Source organism: Branchiostoma belcheri, unplaced genomic scaffold, assembly GCF_001625305.1.
Source record: "Branchiostoma belcheri isolate BF01 breed outbred unplaced genomic scaffold, Haploidv18h27 scaffold105, whole genome shotgun sequence".
In the NCBI taxonomy this organism is placed as follows: Eukaryota; Metazoa; Chordata; class Leptocardii; order Amphioxiformes; family Branchiostomatidae; genus Branchiostoma; species Branchiostoma belcheri.
In genome coordinates this window covers 266658-287985 of record NW_017802436.1, presented here as the reverse complement: position 1 = coordinate 287985, position 21328 = coordinate 266658, and the positions used below count along the sequence as shown (strand labels likewise).

General features: G+C 42.9%; 1 protein-coding gene across 1 annotated transcript; it reads left to right on the top strand.

Moving 5' to 3' along the window:
- The first annotated feature begins 1199 nt into the window (after positions 1-1199).
- Positions 1200-20510, top strand: LOC109477180. Its single transcript, XM_019778251.1, has 9 exons — positions 1200-2454; positions 6537-6646; positions 8548-8703; positions 9908-10312; positions 13016-13394; positions 13560-14249; positions 18035-18147; positions 20071-20226; positions 20415-20510. The coding sequence occupies exons 1-9, from the start codon at positions 1200-1202 to the stop codon at positions 20508-20510; spliced, it is 3360 nt and encodes a 1119-aa protein (XP_019633810.1).
- The last annotated feature ends 818 nt before the right edge of the window (positions 20511-21328 follow it).

Below are 21328 nucleotides of genomic sequence, written 5' to 3'. Positions count from 1 at the left end.
ACCACTCAGCATTAGGATCTGCAGAAAGTCGCCAGCATCAAAGCATCATAAACCTATTCACTCCAACACATTACAGTCCGGAATCTCCCTTGTCCTAAAGTGACGGAACAACCACATGATTGTACATCTGTGCATGTCACTCACTACTAGAGTACGCCCAGCGCGATCGGTTGTTAGTACTTGGCTCAATGTTCCTCGTTTACCACAGAGCTTGTACTTTTCATCAGTTTCCTTTCCCCATCTCTTGAGATTTACGGGGGTGGGGAGGAGGTCGTACACTGACTTCAGTAAGAACTGTGTACTGAAAGCAAGAGGAAAATTTAGGTGAACAACAGTCCACTCACAGATTACAAAACTTATTTTCAAGATCATGCCTGGATTTCGTAAGAGCCACCAACTTTTTTTGGGGCACCATTTTTGAATCTTAAGTATGGGTTCCATGGGATGCATACCAGAGATCAAAGTCAGTTTTAGGAAATCCAAATAGATAACCAATTGACAAACAACTATCCAACTTGATAAAGTTATAAATTGACAAAACGTATCCAGAAACATGATTTTAAAGTCTTTTGAACCCTTCTCAAGAGCCGCCCCTTGGAAGTTTGTCTTTCCCCTGCGTCCCTTTTTCCTTCATGCTTTAATTGTCCGTTCTTTTCTTGCTAAAGGTGGGTTGTTCAGAAAGTTACTGTAACTGTTACAATCATATTACAAACGTCCTTTGTACATAATGAGGTTGATGACCTTGAAGCCACGCATACATGTTCATTATATCCTTATTTTAGACCTATATTCAGCCTCCAAGTCTGTTGGAGACTATAGAATGATAATGAATAACAAACTAAAATGTAACATGTACAATGTACCAGGGACCTGCAGCTGCAATTTCTACCACAAGGTTAGCAATATATTTAGTTGTTGTTACAGTTGTATATTGTACCTTGTGTGGAAACCATTAAAATGTGTTTCAACATTTTTAAAAATCACTATCATGTTAGTAGCCCCTAAATAAGTAAATGCGAGATTAATAATAGAATGGTGCTATTTCTTTGCTGATATCAACATTTACTAAGTGTGTCTGTACATGTTCTTATATGACTTTGTGAATGTTTCTGTGTGATTCCATCTATAAAAGAACTTGATGTTCTTGGAAACCATCTTAATATGCTCACTGTTTCACTACACAGAAGGAAAGATCCAACATGGCGGCAGGTCTGAACCTCCAGCCTCAGACGGTCAACGGTCGCCTTAAACTTGACCTGAGTAACCAGGGTCTGACGTCCATCCCGGAGGAGGTGTTTCATATCACTAACCTGGAGATTCTAGATGTGTCCAACAACAAACTCACCAGCATCCCGGAAGCGATCGGCCGTCTACAGAAACTTTGGCGTTTGGACGCTGACAGCAACAAGTTGAGAAGTTTGCCAGAAGCAATCGGTTCATTGCAGAGATTGACACACCTGTACATATATGACAATCAGCTGACAGAAATTTCACCAAAGGTTTGTTCTCTGTCCAACTTGGAGGTGTTGAATGTTGGCAACAACAAACTTTCCACCCTACCTCCTGGTGTTAAAAAGCTGCAGAAATTGACACTCCTGTACATTTATGATAATCAGCTGAAAGAGGTTCCAGCAGAGGTTTGTTCTCTGTCCAACCTTAAGGTGTTGAATGTCGGTAACAACAAACTTTCCACCCTACCTCATGGTGTGGAAAAGCTGCAGGAATTGAGAGTGCTGAACATTTATGATAATCAGCTTAAAGAGGTTCCAGCAGAGGTTTGTTCTCTGTCCAACCTTGAGGTGTTGAATGTCAGTAACAACAGACTTTCCACCCTACCTGATCATGTGGAAAAGCTGCAGAAATTGAGAAAACTGTACATCTGTAAAAATAAGCTGACAGAGCTTCCACCAGGGGTTTGTTCTCTGTCCAACCTTGAACTGTTAATTGTTGGTTCAAACCCGATCCGACGTCTCCCCGATGACGTCACACGACTCACCAGGCTGAAGACTCTAGGTGTCCCCGACTGTCAGTTTGAAGAGTTCCCCAGACAGGTGCTGGAGCTGAACACACTGGAGAAACTGTATGCATGGGGCTGCAAGTTTGTCAATGTCCCAGAAGAATGGGAAAAATTACAAAACCTGAGGCTCTTGCATTTGGACCGTAACCTACTCAGAACCCTGCCAAGCACCATGAGTCACCTGCACAACCTACGGGAGGTCTACCTCTGGAACAACAAGTTCGACACATTCCCAGAAGTCCTGTGTGAACTGCCTGCCATGAAGAAACTGTACATAAAGAAAAACAACATCACCAGGCTCCCAACCGCCCTTCACCGAGCAGACAAACTGAAGCACTTGGATGTTTCTAACAACCCCCTGACATACCCTCCACAGGACGTGTGTAAACAAGGGACTGGCGCCATCATGACGTTCATGAAGCAGCAGGCTGAGAAAGGTCAGTGAGTCATGATTGGGTTTATAATAATTTAAAAAATGGTGACAGTGGATAGTATAGTCTGTTACATAACTGAAGAAACTCCTGTTTATATAATGTTTTCTTCTGTGTGTTTCGTAAAATGTGTTTGCTCAGTACAGACCCTGTATGTTTTTTTTAAATCTTAAACGTCATCCCCTGTATGCTAAGGTACTGTATTGATTGGCTTCTTGGCAGCTACATATATGTATGGTTATGGTCCTAAGCTGATGACAAGCGGCTTGTGCAGGAATTGGCCAGTGAGATACAAGTTAGAACTCTACACACAAGAAGTCACAAGACTTCAGCAGTCTTGGTCACATCAATGGGGTGCGGGTGTACGATGTACGAAGTTATTTATTATTGAGAGAGACTCGCTATGTTTAAGCAATGGGTGGGGGGATGTAGTAAGCTAACTTTGTACAGAGGGTGGGGTGAGGGTGTACGATGTACGAGGTTAGAGGGAGACTTGCTATGTTATTTAAATATGAAATAGTAAATTTTTTTCCGCAATCTAGCGAAATTTAATGCGCGCACTGAAGTCATCCATAAAAATTTCTTGCTGTGGCCTTACATGTATTTAATATCCATAACTGCCTGTCTTCACTAGCCCCTGACATCCATTGACGTATACATGATACAGCATATATATGACTTGTGTGAAACTGGAATTAATAAAGACGACTTTGTTTTCATTGAGCTACAACAATTCTGCAGGAGGGCGAAAGTTTTTGTGTGCTAGAAGTGCCCATTGTTTGGCAAGTACGTTGGTCAGGATTTTTTTGTGGTTAATGGCTTTTGAGGCATGGATGAAGACATGGTGGAAGTTTGGGCCCCTCTATATCAGCTTGTTTTAAACTGCAGTGGGCCTTTTCATTTTGAAGTTTGCATGCTGATAGCCAGAGAACAGGTGAATGGTTTAAAATTTGCATTGATTTTGGCAGGTAGGTGCCTTAGCTGAAGATTACTAGTAACATGAGAAGCACATTATGTAAGTCAGGACTAAATTTACATAAGAAATGAGGTAAACATTCTCTGATGGCCTTTAATGCTTTCATCTATTATCTAGCATGACCTAGAATCAGGGACAAACATGTGGTGTTGGAATCTAGGTCAACTAAAATATACAGTAATGTCAGTGAAGGTCAATACCAATTCAACGTGGCCCTGAGAGATATCTGCAATGTCTTTGGCACCCACAACATTAGCCAGGATGCAAATATGACTACATTCAACGATAATATATTGGTAGTGAACCCTTAATGACCTCTGAACATGTACGGTGATATTTTTCTGCATGAGTAGAACGGCCCTTTGGCATAACACAACAGCTTCTGTATCGGTATAGCCGGTATAACCGCCCTTTGGCATAACACAACAGCTTCTGTATCGGTATAGCCGGTATAACCGCCCTTTGGCATAACACAACAGCTTCTGTATCGGTATAGCCGGTATAACCGCCCTTTGGCATAACACAACAGCTTCTGTATCGGTATAGCCGGTGTAACTGCCCTTTGGCATAACAAACCAGCTCCTGTATCGGTATAGGCGGTACAACTGCTCTTCTGCGCAACACACCAGCTTCTGTATCTGTATATATAGCCGGTATAACCACCCTTTGGCATAACATACCAGCTTCTGTTTCTGTATAGCCGGTATAACCGCCCTTTGGCATAACACACCATGCCAGCCTCTGTATCTGTATAGCCGGTATAACTGCCCTTTGGCATAACACTCCAGCTTCTGTATCTGTATACATGTATATAGCCGGTATAAACGCCCCTCGGCGTAACACTCCAGCTTCTGTATCAGTATAGCCGGTATAACCGCCTTTCGGCGTAACACACCAGCTTCTGTATCTGTATAGCCGGTATAACCGCCCTTCGGCGTAACACACCAGCTTCTGTATCTGTATAGCCGGTATAACCGCCCCTCGGCGTAACACACCAGCCTCTGTATCTGTATATTAGCCAGTATAACCGCCCTTTGGCGTAACACACCAGCCTCTGTATTTGTATAGCCGGTATAACCGCCCTTTGGCGTAACACACCAACCTCTGTATCTGTATAGCCGGTATAACCGCCCTTCAGCGTAACATACCAGCTTCTGTATCAGCATTCTGTATACCCGGTATAACCGCCCTTTGGCGTAACACACCAGCTTCTGTATCTGTATAGCCGGTATAACCATGGGCGATAGGCCACCGAGTTTTTGTTGAGAGATCGCTGTTGCTTTGTTTTATGAACATACGTACAGTATACTGTGCACTCCGTACAAGATTCCTGATAATCATACACTGAACACAAACACTATGAACACGGTCCGTTGAAAGGATCCGAAGAGTCATGCACATAACACCGTGAACACTGTCCGTCGAAAGATTCCCGAGAATCATACACTCATCACATACATGGAACACCGTGAACACGGTCCGTTGAAAAACTTACCTAGAATTCTACGTACAATACAACCATACATATATAATACATACTGCTGGTACTTGGTCCGCTGAATCATACAATAAAAAGCACACTCATTACTCAGCTGTTACATCGGCGTTCATGGTTAGGAGATTAGATAGCGCAAAGGCCGACGGGAATAGAACAGGTTTCGCAAACTCGAATGCGTTCGCAAAACCGCTGCTCGACTCGATAGAACCCCAAGCCGGGGCTAGCGCTAGCGGTGATAACTTCAAAAAGATGACAGGGTAGGAAACACCTACCCGTGAACTGCGTTACCAACTGGGGTGGCAGCAAAAATGTGACTTAGAATCACGTTCGGTGTGAAGTCCCTGCCTCCCCAGACTCAGAAAGCAACGATATAGTACATTTTAGAGATATTTGGCACAACTACACTTTCCAAATCTCGTGCCTGGGAGACATATGTAGAACTGAAAACATGTCGGTGGGGTTGGTGGACGTGTTTAGAGTAGCCTGACAGTACATTTACATATAGCATGTCAAGACTCTTGTCGGGTAATGTAGCCAGTTGTGTGCGTTTATATTTTAGAACCGCGCGGGAAATGTGGGCCTATCGTGCGTCTGATTGGCTAGCGATGATGTCATTGACCTGTACAGCAGCGACCTGGTAACGCAGTTCGCCGGAAATTGGACTTTACAAAATGCTTCATATCTTCTTTAAAATATGGTATCATATCCCCCAAAAAGTTTACATGGATACTTAGTTACCCATTGATTATAGATAGTATCAAGACTTTTATTTTCCTTGTGGCATTTCGCAGAAAATAGGGTCTTTTGAAATGGCATTTCGCACCTAGTGTATACTAGTACTAAGTACCTAACCAAGCTGAAGCGTTCGGAAGTCGCTGTTTGGCTCTCGGCAATCTTCGGGAGACTTCGGTATCTGTTCGTATGGTTCTTTGGAATCCTCATCAGTTTGTGACCGTGTTCAGTGTACGTATCATTCTCGGGAATCTTTCAACGGGCCGTGTTCACGGTGTTATGTGTTATGTGACTGTATGATTCTCGGGAATATTTCAACGGACAACTGTATTGTGATGACAACGGGCTGAATGAGTAGACACACTGTATGTTCTAACATACGCGAAACAATAATAAGGATTCTAATGGTTTACAAAACAATGTATTGTTAGATCTCAACAAAAACTCGGTGGCCTAGCGCCTGTGGTATAACCGCCCTTCGGCGTAACACACCAGCCTCTGTATCTGTATATAGCCCGCGACTGGTGACATGGATATGCTGTGTTACTCTGAACATACTAAGGTGTGCTGTATACCACTGTACTTTTTTTTCTAACATCTTTACATTACATAAACCTAATAGACAGAATATTTTGGTGCACCCAGAGACAAAAATTGGGTGCACAGCTCCAAACCTGTGAAGCACTAAGGTGCACATGCACCTAATGGCATTATTTCGAGCCTTGCTAAACATTGTTTAGTCATGATCAGCTATCTATTATTAATGACAATGCCCCTACTGTACTTCGTGACAGCGAGTTCCACTCTGCAATAGTTCTATAGGAAAGAATGAATTTTTGAACACCTCAATCCAATAAAGATTTTAAAATTTTTTTTATACAGAGCCAGAGATTTTTCATGTCTTCGAGTGTCTGTCTTCAAAGGTGAAGCGGACCCAGTGGAAACCAATTGCCCGAAGCCTACTCAACGACAAGGAGATGGAGACTTTACATGTATGCACAGATGCCAATGCAGTGTGATAATCTTTTAACCCTTGTCCTGCTGGCAATTTTTGCACAATATTTTCAAATAATTTGAAGTCTTAATCAGGTCACAGACCCTTGACTTTTTTTGCCCCGCGTTGGCGTAGTTACTTCCGCATTCTTTGCATTTCACTACGGTGTGATGCGTTGCACAAGAAATGCCCCAAATTATACATATACAGTTTGCTATTATATATAGATGGTACTGTATGTGCAACCCATATAAAATATTATATATATATATATATTGGTCCCGCAGGACAAGGGTTTAATTTTGAATCTGAATTGCCCAGTATTTATAATTGCCATTTGATGTAACATACTTGCAAATTGTTGAATGTGTAATATTATTATAGTAATAATTATTCTAGTAATTCAAAATATACCACATGACTTGTAACCAACTCCTTGGTAATAGTTAGATACCTTGCTCAGAATAATTGTGTGTAGTACATGCAATAAACAAGAGTTCCACGATCTCATACCATCGCCAAATGATGTTAACCCTTCTGGTTGATGAATTATACAATGCAATGATATCTTAATAATTGATTTCGCAAATAAGAGCCTCATTTGCATGGTTTATATTAGTTGATCATGTTCTCCACCCAATGACAGTGATGTTCGTCCATCGTCCAATGACAGTATCTTAACAAAAAAGGCTATTCTAGCACTTCCTCACAAATTATGCAAATGAGGTAATTTGAAATTTCCAGCAGTTACAACTGTGAAATTATAACAATTTCCCATTAATTATGCAACTTAGGTCTTCATTAATTTTACATAATCTATATCCTCAGATGTTTTTCTCGTTCTCAATTACATGTTCTAGACGTAAGTACATGTCACATGTGTTTCATAGTCCTATCATCGAATGAAGCAGATTTATAGAATTTCCTCATTAATTATGCAAATTAGCTCCTGATTTGCATACATGTCAACCTGATTGAGTTATCCTCTTTCGAAAATTTTTCAAGTAATGCTCCTGCAGTTCCAGAACAAGCCACAAGGGGGGGGGGGGCAAACTCATGTCAGTTCTTTCCTAACCCAAGACCTATCTACCACCCAAAATTCGTGACCATAGCATGTTCAGTACACAAGATATCAAAACCGGAAGTTCTGCTGCAGTACCAACAAAAGCCACCACGGGGCCCAAAATTTAATCATTAATAGGTCTCATGTAGACCTACCCACCTACCAAGTTCCATGACAATGCATAATAAATCTTCTTGAGTTATGCTGTTCACAGACAAACTGACAAATGCTGCTGAAAACATAACCTTCTTGGGGAAGGTAATAATAACATTATCACATAAACCACTCTTCATATTATATATTATATGAAGAGTGGTAACCTAGTAGAGGGATAAATCTCTCTGAGTACTCTAGCGGACAATTGAGTACTCTGCAGTTCTCTTTGGATTAGGCATTCTACCAAATACTATCTCAGATCTCTTGCAGTCTCTTACAAGTTTCTTTTTTACGACTGTTTTCCCAAAACGTAAATTTCCCATTGTTTGAAAAGTCTCTTTAAAAATTACCTGTGAAGGTAAAAACATGGCTGCCAAGTTGTTGTTTTTATGTCATTGTTAGGGTTAGACGCTTATCCCCATTTAATTATCTATTGTTCAAAAACAATTGATGGTATCTGAGGGGGTCCAGCCTTAGGTGTCAAGAAGGAATCTACAGCAGTCCTCTTTGGAGTCTCTTCTAATGGGGACAGACCTCTCCCAGCTCTCTTTTGGTCTTGTCCTTTGTGATGAGATCTCAATTGTTCGCTTGAGTACTCAAAGAGATTTATCCCTCTACTAGTATATGGAAAGAGCTGCTAAAACGTGATTTCAATTGGAACTTTGTCATCTGTTATTCAGACTTCCGCCCCAGACAACATTCCTGACCAGGTGTACCAGACCCTGGTGCATTGGAAAGAGAAGGCAGGTGAGGCGGCCACACTTCCCGCCCTGGAGCAGCACCTGAGAGAACTGGGCTTTGACCAGCTGGCCGAGCACCTGGCATGGATACCCAGGGTAGGATGATATAAATTAAGTTGGCATCTTGCCTCCTGACAGACAAGTGCGGCCAGTTCAGACTTTCCAGCATTTATGTAATGCTGGTTGTCTGTCTATAGTCGTTGACTGTCATAGAAGCTGCTCTGCATTGTACCCCCGCTAGCACCTGGGCCCGGTACTTGTAGTGTGGGAATCCCACACTGTTGCAAGTGTATTTAAGGTGAGGCCATACTAGTGCTTTGTAACATGTAGCCTTGACCTTCACTGGGCAGTGAGGCAGGTTAGTACTCCTATAGTAACACCCAATCTGTCTGTGTTAGTAATGTATATTATAATATTTATTGATGTGTGTATCCCACCGCATGTCATTCAGGCTGAAAGATGCACCCCAAGATAGGCTTACTCCTTGAAGGAGGTCTTCCGGGTAGTTGGTTTTCCATGTTTGCAGGTAAAACACATGGTTCCCTTTGTTTAATCAGCATGTAATTTTATATGCCGTCTGTGGGCATACCTGTGATGATGCACGCATTTGTATTTTTGCCGTAGCCCTTTTTGTGGTCAATGTTAATATTTCAGAAGCACCCCTACATTTATCAGGCTTTTTGGACTGGCCGCAAATTGTTTTTAATAGCGGGGGGGGGGGGGGTGGGAGAAACCTTCAGGTAGACATGTGGTTGGGAACCAGATGTTTCGTCCCCATGTTTAACGTATGGGTGCATGTTTGCAGCAAAAACTCATTGTTCTCTACATAATATGTGTTATTAGGCATGTGGTGTGCCATTATGTCCATGATGATGCATGATATTTTATTTTCACCATAGCAGTTTTGATATATAATTGCATTTTGTAAATGCATATTTTTTAAACATCCCTATAATGTTGTTGAATTGTTTTTGCCCGGCCATTGGGTGATAGCCCTACATGTAGCGTGCGGACCCGGAACACTTACAGGGACGTAGCATGCAGCGTGCAAGTGGAGCAGGGCATGCTCAGGGGGATACTGACGAGTCGCTGAATATCGCAGAGTGCTTGTAGGATTTTTGTGAGAGTTGAGGGACACCCATGGGCCCCCTGCAGTACTAGTACTTTCATGGGAGGCTAGTAGCCACTTTTCCTGGTGCGAGACCTTGATAATCAGGCCAGTATGTTGAAATGAAGTATACTTCCGCAGACTTGTCTGCACATGCGAGAAGACAGTCCTCTGTGATGCAAGCGCCTCCAGGCCCACACCAAGACCCTAGAGCAACTCATCCGGGAGCTACTCTTTGCTGACGATGCTGCTCTTGTAGCCCACACCAAGTTCGCCATGCAGCGTGTAACATCTTGCTTTGCAGAGGCATCCGAACTCTTCGGTCTCGAAGTTAGCCTGAAGAAGACTGAGGTTCTTCACCAGCCTGCCCCCCGAAAGAAGTACCGCCCACCCTGCATCAAGATTGGTGAGAAACCACTGAAGGCTGTACATCAGTTCACTTACCTGGGGAGCACCATCACATCTGACGCAAAGATTGACAAGGGAGTTGACAACAGACTCGCAAAGGCAAACAGAGCCTTTGGAAGACTTCCCAGCCGAGTCTGGAAGAGCAGGCATCTGAAAAAAGACACCAAAGTCACTGTCTACAAAGCCATGGTACTGACTACCCTTCTGTATGGTTCTGAGTCGTGGGTTACCAGTCCTACAGACACCACCTACGTCTTCTAGAACGTTTCCACCAGCGTTGTCTCTGTTCCATCCTCTACATCCACTGGAGTGATTACGTCACAAATGTTGAGGTGCTGGAGCGAGCGGGGATCCTCAGCATCGAGGCCATGTTGCTGAAGACACAGTTGCGCTGGGCAGGGCACGTCTCTAGAATGGAGGACCATCATTTGCCCAAGATTGTCCTCTACGGCGAAGTCTCTACCGGGCACCGGAACAGAGGAGCACCAAGAGATTTAAGGGCAGTCTAAAGAAATCTCTGTCTTCGTGCAACATCCAGCACCGTCAGTGGTCAGCTCTTGCCACTGACCGAGCTGCCTAGCGACATACAGTTCATGACTCAGTCTCTGCCTTCGAGAGGAGACGCAGAACTGCCCTCGAAGAGAAACGCAGTAAGGGGAAGAACCGCACCGTCACAGCTCCTACACCGGACCCGTCATTTACCTGCAGCCACTGTGGCCGAGTATGCCGGTCACGCATCGGACTTGTCAGCCACCAGCGGGCGTGCAGCAGGAGGGAGAAGGGCCCCTGAAATCTTTGGAAACGAAGCCTAGCCAAGAGTCTAACATTATGTACGGAGCTGGCAAGAAATTGGTGAGACCAGCAGCACGTCTGTCTCCAAGCGAAGATGGCAAGTGGCACTAAACGCCTGCTGATAGACTGACCGTGCAACTAAACAACGAAAGTTTGGACGTCTTAAGATGGATTGAGTGGCCGAAGGCTGACCTGGGAACGCAAGCTGTTGCAATCGGAACAACAGAAGCATTGTGTACCCCCCTCCCCACCTTTCTACACAAAGGCAATGTCGTAGGTCAACCATCTCAGAGGTCCATGTGCCCAACTTTCAAATTGGCTGCAATAAAAGCCAACAGAAAGCTTACGTCACTGCTAACAACCCATCTGACAACAGTTACTCAACACTTCATGAAGTGCGAGCCTTCCACCATGTACAGCAACTCTTACACATTTTAAAAACATTTGCCGAGATCCACAACCGCGGAACAGGCCATCAGTACATACTGCACGTCCAGCACAACCTGCATGATAGGCATCCTCCTCATGTCAACCTCCAGTATTTCCTGACAGCAAACCCCAGCCTCGAGGTAAGAAGCTCAGCAGCAGCCTTTCAAGGAAATCACAAAGTCATGATAGAGTATGTCAATGAAGGTTAGACATCCAGGTAATACGATACGCCAAAAAGCAGTTACTCAAGGAGTCACTCTTTCAAACTCGAGTCCACGGATATCTTAGACCGCGAAACACGCTGGTGGGAACGGGGTGTTAAAGAGGCAATATATGAAAGAATGTACAACCCCACCCTCAACAGGGAAGGGGGGCTACGAGTCGATCTTTCCGGCACTTGGGATTTGGCACTCCCAGCCCCGAGGACAGACAACACTTAAGCTCCTGTTCTGTATAACAGGAGCATTCTTACTAATTTGCATTATCTTGTCTTGACTTGTCTGACTTTTGTTCCATTTTCGACTTCCAAAAATTTGTCTTCACTTTATTTGCATATCAATCAATAGGTTGTGCTTATAAACCTGCATTTCCCCTCTGGTCTCTCAGTCACTGACGAAAGCTAGTGGATGCTAGCTGAAACGTCTGACGTTTTCAAAATCATACCCAGTTGCTTGAGTAACTGCTTTTTGGCGTATCATGATAGAGTAATCCGAGAAGTGGGCTGGCCACATTTTTACTTGTATTTTCCACGACTACAGCCATCACCCATGACACCTTGACTTTGGATGAGTTAGTATAGCAGGGAAAATGGCCATTATTCACTGTCTCCCACACATGAGGCACATGGAGAGCGTGAATAGCGGGCACATTTCAGAGGGGCCTTATGCTGGACCAGACCTTCCACATATGCCTTTGACGACAATTAGTCCTTGACTTTGTCTTGATATGGATTCATGTGGAACATGGCTTGGTTACCATAGGCAAGCAGATACTACCATGATCTTGAAAGTCCACAAATTCAAGGAGAACAATCTTTGATGACGCCCTGCAACATCAGCGCCAACAAGATTGCAACAGAGTACGATCAAGTCACCCACCAAAAGAGACAGCGGAGATCCAAGAAGCACCTACTGTTACTTACAGGTTCCAGTATACTCCATGTGCACGCCTGTAAGCTTTGTGCTTAAGACACAGACTAGAAGTGGATGCCAGCCACCCTGCCAAGTTGTGTTCCTATAAGTTTAGTATAACAGAGACTGCAGAAGATGGGGAGATCCGGAGCAACTTGGGGATGCCAGACAACCTTTCCTTTCCTGACTAGGCGCAGCTTGTAGTGTAGGATTGATTAACCTGGTAATGACCTTGTCTAACAACTGGATTATTACCAGCACGTACTACCAGCCCCCCTAAAGGGGAGAAAGGTTTATGCCAATGCATCTGATTCAGTAATTTTCCCATGGTTGGGCTGGTTCCTCAGGCGATATGAAATACACTGTGTTGTATTCTATATGTATCTGTGTGTACAATGTATCACAGTGCATGTTCTTACATGGGTTAAACTTCTGAAATTCACTGTTTCCATGTGTTCCATCCTGCCAAAAATGTGTGCGCCATTGGGAACTATGTTATGCTCATAATGTTTCACAATCCAAATTTAACCTCCATCTGCAGACCGTCAACAGTCGCCTTAAACTTGACCTGAGTAACCGGGGTCTGACGTCCATCCCGGAGGAGGTGTTTGACATCACTGACCTGGAGGTTCTAGACGTGTCCAACAACGAACTCACCAGCATCCCGGAAGCGATCGACCGTCTGCAGAAACTTTACCGATTGGATGCTCACGGCAACAAGCTGACAAGTTTGCCACAGACGATCGGGTCCTTGCAGAAATTGACACACCTGTATATTTATGATAATCAGCTGAAAGAGGTTCCAGCAGAGGTTTGTTCTCTGTCCAACCTTGAGGTGTTGAGTATCAAAAGCAACAAGCTTTCCACCTTACCTCCTGGTGTGGAAAAGCTGCAGAAATTGAGAGTACTGAACATTAATGGTAATCAGCTTAAAGAGGTTCCACCAGGGGTTTGTTCTCTGTCCAACCTTGAGGTGTTGGATGTCAGAAACAACAGACTTTCCACCTTACCTCCTGGTGTGGAAAACCTGCAGGAATTGAGAGAACTGGGCATTGATGATAATCAGCTGACAGAGGTTCCAGCAGAGGTTTGTTCTCTCTCCGACCTTGAGGTGTTGGATGTCAGTAACAACAAACTTTCCACCCTACCTGATGGTGTGGAAAAGCTGCAGAAATTGAGAGAACTGTACATTCATGGTAATCAGCTGACAAAGGTTCCACTAGGGGTTTGTTCTCTGTCCAACCTTGAGGTGTTAGTTGTCAGTCGGAACCCCATTCAAAGTCTCCCCGATGACATCACACGACTCAACAGGCTGAAGACTTTTAGTGCTAACGATTGTCAGTTTGAAGAGTTCCCCAGACAGGTGCTGCAGCTGAAGACACTGGAGGAACTGTATGCTGGACAACACGGCAGACGCAAGTTCGACACTGTCCCGGATGAAGTGGGAACCTTACAGCACCTGTGGTTGTTTTCATTGGAAAATAACCTCCTCAGAAACCTGCCGAGCACCATTAAAAACCAGCACAGCCTGAGTGTGGTCCAACTCCGGAACAATAAGTTCGACACATTCCCAGAAGTCCTGTGTGAACTGCCTGCCTTGGAGAAACTGGACATAAGTAATAACAACATCACCAGGCTCCCAACCGCCCTTCACCGAGCAGATAAGCTGAAGTACTTGGATGTTTCTGGAAACCCCCTGAAATACCCTCCACAGGACGTGTGTAAACAAGGGACTGGTGCCATCATGGACTTCCTGAAGGAGGAGGCTGAGAAAGGTCAGTGAGTCATGATTGGTAGACCATTATTTGGTTGGGAACTGGCTTTTTTCTTTTCTTTTTTTTTGTCGCTTTGGGTTTATGGAGAAACCTGGATGCCTGTCAGGCCTTGTTGCCTTGCCTGTCTACCTGGCCTGGCTAGCACGTCAGACTACCTTGACATTGGTATCCTCACGAAAGTTAAGACATCCAAACAGCTGCACCCTATAGCAGAATGCATAGAAATTACAGCCATTACACTTCTACATATGGGTAATCCTTACAGTCACACAGCAAGAAATCTACAGGGAAAGTAGATCTGAAATAACTGATCTAGACTAGAGTATATGTAGATATTAATTTTGAAGTTTTGATTAGACAAGGATAATAAACAGTAACAGTGAAGCTTTGGTCCCAATTGGAAAAAGGGACTCTGGCGAGTACTTCTCAGGTTGTTTTTTTGGCACTTTTGGGCGTGACCCCTACGTGGCCCCGTGGGACGCCCTGTGGCTACTGGGCTATTTTTTGGCCCGTCCTGAATTCGATTAAGAATAATATTTGACTCTGACTTAAATTCTACTCGGGCCCCGCTGATAAAGACGCCATCAGAACACCAAGAGTTACCTCCTGCAGCTGTGGTCAACAGTCTACCGGGACTACATGTAATTTGTTACTTGTCTTAAGTTCTGCATCTTCTGTGTGGGTGATTGTTGTCTGTAAGACATGTGCAGTCCTTTCAGAGAAAGTACTAACTAAAATGAGTATAAATGATCTGAGCAGCAAATTTGTATACCCAAAATATGAGGAGTGCCCCCCAGCCCGGGGGTTCTGAACGCGTACGGCCCGGGGCTTCCAAATGTTCCAAAGAAAGATTCGAATGCGTTTCGCCCTAACCGCTTGCACCGCTTTTGAAAATTCGAATACAAAATTCGGACGTTGGAATTGACGTTGTTGCATTTTGGGGGTTTAGGGACATCAAATTTTTGCTCATTTCGCATTGAAAGGCGTGTTTTCTTGGGTGGGTATGACATAAATAAAATACAACACGGTGTATTCCGCATCACCCTCGGTCCCAGCCCTCCCGCGGATCGGATCTCCCTCCGACGTGCGGTCGGGCTGGTACCTCGGGCGATACGGAATGTATGTGTTGTATTCTATATATATTATTTATTTACATGTATATGACCCACCTCTTCATTTTGACATGGGATCTGTTCCTTGTATGGAGAATAGTCATACAACGTTTAACCAACAGAAATCTTTCTGTAATTTTTATGTAATTTTTTGTCCCAATACAAAGAAAATTTTTGGTGATTAAGAAATAGATGTTTAAGAAATTATTATTTTGTATTCTATAGACGGTATTTGTCACTGATGTATTCTTCAATGACTTGTGCATTTCCGATTCACATTTAGATGTTATGTGAGGTCAAGGTAACCCCAAGGTGACTCACTTCGAGTGCACTTCACAAAATTTAATGTAATATCATGAAAATCGAATGTCAGTTTGAGCATAGAAGGTACAATTTTTGAGGCCACTGACAGCCAAATGGTCACCATATTCTGATGAAAGGGACACACTTTGGCCTGTGCGCACTCTTAGATGCCATTCACATTTTAAAAAATGGATCGGGATTGGACGTGAGTGCGAGTGTGAACGCAAAGTGGATTGGCTTCCAACTTGGATTCAAGATGTACCACAAAGACCACAACCGATCGGGTTTAATGTGCATTAAATTACATGTATCATCATTAGACAAGGACCTTGTGTGATAATGGATATATTGCCAATCAAGTTTGAATAGGAAACACACAGTGTTTTCCCCCAAGTTACTAACGTTACTCACAAGTGGAATAGCCAGTGGAATCCCAGTCTTTTTAGTGAATGTTACAACCCGCAAAATATCAGCCTTCACACAACAGAAACTGTCTTGACCACCCAAACAATTGTTCAAAGAGGTGTTCTCTATATTTCCACTAAGATTCCAAACTTCCTGAGTTCCTTTCTTTGGCAAAATTGAAGGCAGAGTTGCAGCGGCTCCAGTGCATTCAAGATGGCGGGCTCTAATCACGGGACACCTCAATCCATTTCTGAGCGCAAAGCACGATACAATCCCGATCGGCCAAAAGCAGTGTGAACGCACAGGTCAATCCGGATTGATGAATTTATGATCCCCGTCAATCCAGATACATTTTTTGAATGTGAACGGGGTCTTAGTTCCCTGTTACTGTTATTTATCTATTTATTAGTTTGGCTGTTCAACCCTCACAGCAAGGGCAGCCTAACTAACTAGCTAGTTAGTTAGGCTGCCCTTGCTGTGAGGGTTGAACAGCCAAACAAGCCCTGTTGCTGACAAGACATGTCAAAACATTACAGCAACATATACATGTAACATGGCTCACAACCTACTGCCTATTACTGTAACAGTTACTGTTTAATAACCTGGGGCTCAGAAACAAATATTTTGATCAGTTTATTTCTACTTTCCCTGTAGATTTCTTAATGTGTGTAATGGATACCCGTATATACCAGTGTATTGGCCTTAATTTCCATGCATTCTGCTAGAGGGCGAAGCTGCTTGGATGTCCTATCTTTCATGAGGATATGAGTGGGGGCCAAGCCAGGTAGCCAGGCCTGGCAGGCTATTCCACAAACCCTTGTCACTTTCTATAGCAAGGGCGTAAGATTATTATTTTTTCTTTGGGCTGAATATCATTGCACTGCCATCTGTTGACTTGTAACTATATTTTGGTCTACTTTTAACTAGGGGGGGATTTGGCTATCAGATCAGGGTCTATCATGGCATCCTGCAATGTTACATAATTCTTACTAAATGTTTATTTCAGTCCATCATACATTGTATTATATGATACCATAGCAGGGTATGGACTGAAATATTTTTTTCCTCATTATGTTTCTCCTATTTACTGTCCTCTGTCATCCATGACAGGAAATTGAGGAGACAGTACATGGTGTCACGAGAAGGATGAACTGAACTTTTTCTTCTTCTCCTAAGGCCACAGCAAGTAATTTCTATGGATGACATCAATGTGCGCATTAGTTTTCGGAAAAGAGAACATTCTTTCCCTCTGACAGTCACAGATCAACATGCCGTAAATGGGCAAAGATGTCTGTTGCCATGACAGAACATGGATGGCAGATAAATATAAAGAGACACAACAAGGCTCTGATGTTTTTCCTTTTGCTTTGATGCAGTGATGTATTTCATTCCTTTTATAGAAGCATTTATTCAGAGAAAATGCCATTAATTTGCATATGTGGGACCCTTCCACACAGGCACTGTCAGTACTGAAAGTAGGAAAATTTTAAACTTGACCCACCCAAGTGCAACAGACTGCCATATGTTGATTGATGGAACAGCCGACTAGAAATTTTGTGAAGATCGTGACATGAACATTGCCACAAAAACTTTAATAATTTTATTTCCATCTGAACAGACAGGATTGCACAATGACTTCTTTGCTTTTAGTGAAGGTAATCTTGATCTAGTTTTAGCTCATTGAAGAGCTTAGAAATCTTCTAACTAGTTGAGACAAAGAAGACAGACACTATGTACAGTATTTACAGGACTGGTTCATTGTACCGGGGAAATTACCAGGCCTAGACTAATTTTGACAAGCACAATGAACACAGTGGACCACAGCTAATGTCCCATCCTAGTCCAGTGGCAGGAACGCTAACCACTGGACTTTATACACTACTTACTATAGTGTAACCCGTAACTTATATATTGGATAAATAAACATTGAACAAACCCCGATAACGCTATATTTTCCTTGTTCAGATGAGAAAATTCTTCAGGCTTTTAACCGTCTGTCCGTGAAGGTGACGCAAACCCAGTGGAAACCGCTTGCCCGGAGCCTAGGGCTCAGCAAAAGGGCCATAGACGCCATCAAGGTGAGATCAGGGGTCATTTCGTAACTAAGAACTGGAGAGGAATTAGAATCTAACCCTAGTTTTTTTTTAGCTTTAGGCTCATTCTCATTAAAATTGTACAGAGTGGTGATTTTTAGGATGACGGTCGTAAAATTGATGAACTGTTTTAATTTTTAGGACAAAGCTAATTAATGATTGCCAAAAAATGACATGTTAATTGTCATAGGAAGTTACCGAAATTTTATGGACTTTAATATTATATTAAAAAAAAACTTTGCTCCACCTCTTTGGAGTATTAATGATGATGAATATATTAAAACTGCATTTTTGTGCAGCAAAACACTGGAACATCAGAATGAGCTGGATGTATGATAAAGCTTGTATTCATGACCTCAAAAGTCATTAGTTTAGGCATCAGTATCAGATGGAAGTACTTCTGTACGCCCACCATATAATGTCACATACATTGTACAGTCACACATATCAAACACGTGAAGATGTGTAGTTAACTTTGGAAGCAAAATCTCAAAGATGAGTAGTAAGAACATTTGAGTCTGATGATGACATTGAGGGTTATTTTCCTTTCGATGCATATATCAACTTTCTTTTCATTAATTATGTTTATGGTGCACAGGAAAAGGAAATTTGATTCCTTGGTAGGTCTTTTCCGCCACAGGTGTAACTTCTGTTACTGGCAACGGTCAGGTTACAGAATGGACTTTTTTCTTTTTTTTTTCTTTGAAAAGATCTACGCTAACTGTATTTAGCTTCATCTTTTAGGAGCAAAGGAGCATAGTACGGGCATTTAAAAACTAGTTAACTTTTATATACCAGGTGAAGAAACTAACATTGATGGTAATAAACAACGGTTACGTAACAGACTGAGGTTACAGTCATTATTGTATATTATCATATAGCCAAGTGACGTTGACCAATCAGAAGGCTCCATTCCACATTCCTTATGACGCCGTAATGTCACAAATAGAGTCAAAATCGGGTATTTATTCATCCCAATCCATACATTAAACAACCCAATAATCACCCGCATATGACCTCAAGTGACCCAATAGAACACGGCTCTAGTTCTAAAAAATCCAAAAATAACAAGTTGTGTTCCAATGACCTCGGGTGACTCCCATAAGAACACCAGGTTCCCTGCCTGTGACCCAGATACATGTAGAACTGAATCAGATAGAACGTGAACTCTACCCAGTGACCTCAGGTGACTCCAGATGGAAATATGTTCTATTCAGCATGTGCAACGGTTAAATTTTACATTGTGTCATTTACAGTAACTGCATCAGTTTGGATAGGCTATCGTGTAAGCTATATGATAATAGCGTTAATGGCCTGTCCTTTCTCGGTGAATATGGTGTGATAAAGCCTTGTCAGTACTGTTGCTATAACTACCGAATAAAGCCACCTCGTTCGCTGCGCTCACTTGGTTGCTTCATTCTTTGGTTATAGCAACTGACAAGGCTTTATCACACCATATTCATCTCGGTGCGGGTCATTAACCCTTAATTAAACATTTTGTTCAGCGATTAGATTTGTACATTTTTCGTGAAACATGGTAGGTGTAGTGGGAAAGTGAAGAAAGAAATAATGTCCGTAATTTGGCTCATATCTAGTTATAAAGAGTGGCGACAGCATTTTGTACATTTGAATGAGAATGAGTGTTAAACAGGGCTGGAAATACTGGGTGCACGTGCACCTTAGTGCACTCAAAATTGGAGCTGTGCACCCAATTATTTTCTGTGGGTGCACTTGTGCACCTAAATACTTTGGTACTAGGTATTTTTGTACATATTAAATAATAGTATGCAGGATATACTTGGCATCTAAGCGTCAGAAAAATAGTCTTTGTTGTAGTTCTTGTGTAACATAACAGTTATTAAGGATTCAATTTTTGGAAATATGATATTTGACAACTTGTTCTGGCAGGCTTCTGCTCCAGACGACGTTCATGAGCAGGTGTACCAGACCCTGGTGCGGTGGAGAGAGAAGGAAGATGAGGAGGCCACACTTCCCGCCCTGCAGCAGCACCTGAGAGAACTGGACTTTCACCATCTGGCAGAGCAGCTTGTACCAACACCCAGGGTGGGTTTGTGTTTATATGATTGATTTTTTTCCCAGCCAAAGGCTGTGTATAGAGACCAGTTACAAAACATGAAAACACAACTTGGCACGTTGGTTGGAATGGTAGGCATTATGCCATTTGGTACATTGATTCAGAACCAATTCAGAAACCATTCATACGTCATGTGATCACGGTGATGCAATTCCAGGCCATGCCATGCAATGCATGGACTGGCATGGCCAGGTCAGGCAAGAACAGGCTAGAAGCCAATGCCATCACATCAAAATTCTATATCAGCTCTTAACAAATGAAGGAAAAATATTGTTTTCCTGCATCTGCATAAATTATGTATACTGTATCAGCTAATTAACGCAAGGCCCAGTACTGTTTACAGTCAGTAAGAGACACGCCCACACTTCGAGGTGTACCATGAAAAAAAATTCTGTTGAATAGTACTCCCCATTGATGCTTTTACCCCTACGTAGATATTCAATCATTACTCCCTTACTGTCCCAGAAAACAGATGAAACTCGCTAAAACTTCTTGGGGGGCCGGGAAACTTCCTTCATCCATTGTTTGCTCTGCTGTTTTGATTCAGGGTGAAAGTGGTGAACCCAGCTCATCTTGGGTGACAAATGTTTTGAGGTAATTGCAAGGATTGGACTGAATTCGTTCCTTGAAATGTCCAGCCTGTTTAACTTCTGGTGTTCAGAAAACATTCTATACACCCACTTTGCAGACAGTTTGCTCATCCCCAGGATGTCCTACAAAACATGTTGGACAGTCTCACATCTGTCATTCACTACCATGTGATGAATGACCTCAACTGGATTGTCCGTGGTGCTGATTTTAGTGCTTATACTGACCTGTGTCCATCTTCCGTGCTCTCCTTGCCACGCTTGTAGCTAGTAACCCACTTCTTTATAGTTGAATAAGAAGGGGAGTCATTACCAAGTGTCTTCACCATGTCTTCATTGACCTCCTTAGGAGACATCCCTTTATCTCGATATACTTGATCAGAGCACACGCTTCTGTTGCAGCCATTTTGTGATTTTGCCCTCACCTGTCCCATTTTCACGGGGCGTCATGTGTTAATTAATGAAATTAAAGATTTTTGTGCTC

Bases quoted from the DNA above. Each gene is read 5' to 3' on its own strand.
- LOC109477180 (XM_019778251.1), top strand. From the start codon at position 1,200: ATGGCGGCAGGTCTGAACCTCCAGCCTCAGACGGTCAACGGTCGCCTT. The intron at 10,313-13,015 runs GTACTGACTACC...CTCCATCTGCAG, and splicing joins TCACTGTCTACAAAGCCATG to ACCGTCAACAGTCGCCTTAA. The intron at 20,227-20,414 runs GTGGGTTTGTGT...ATGCAATTCCAG, and splicing joins AGCTTGTACCAACACCCAGG to GCCATGCCATGCAATGCATG.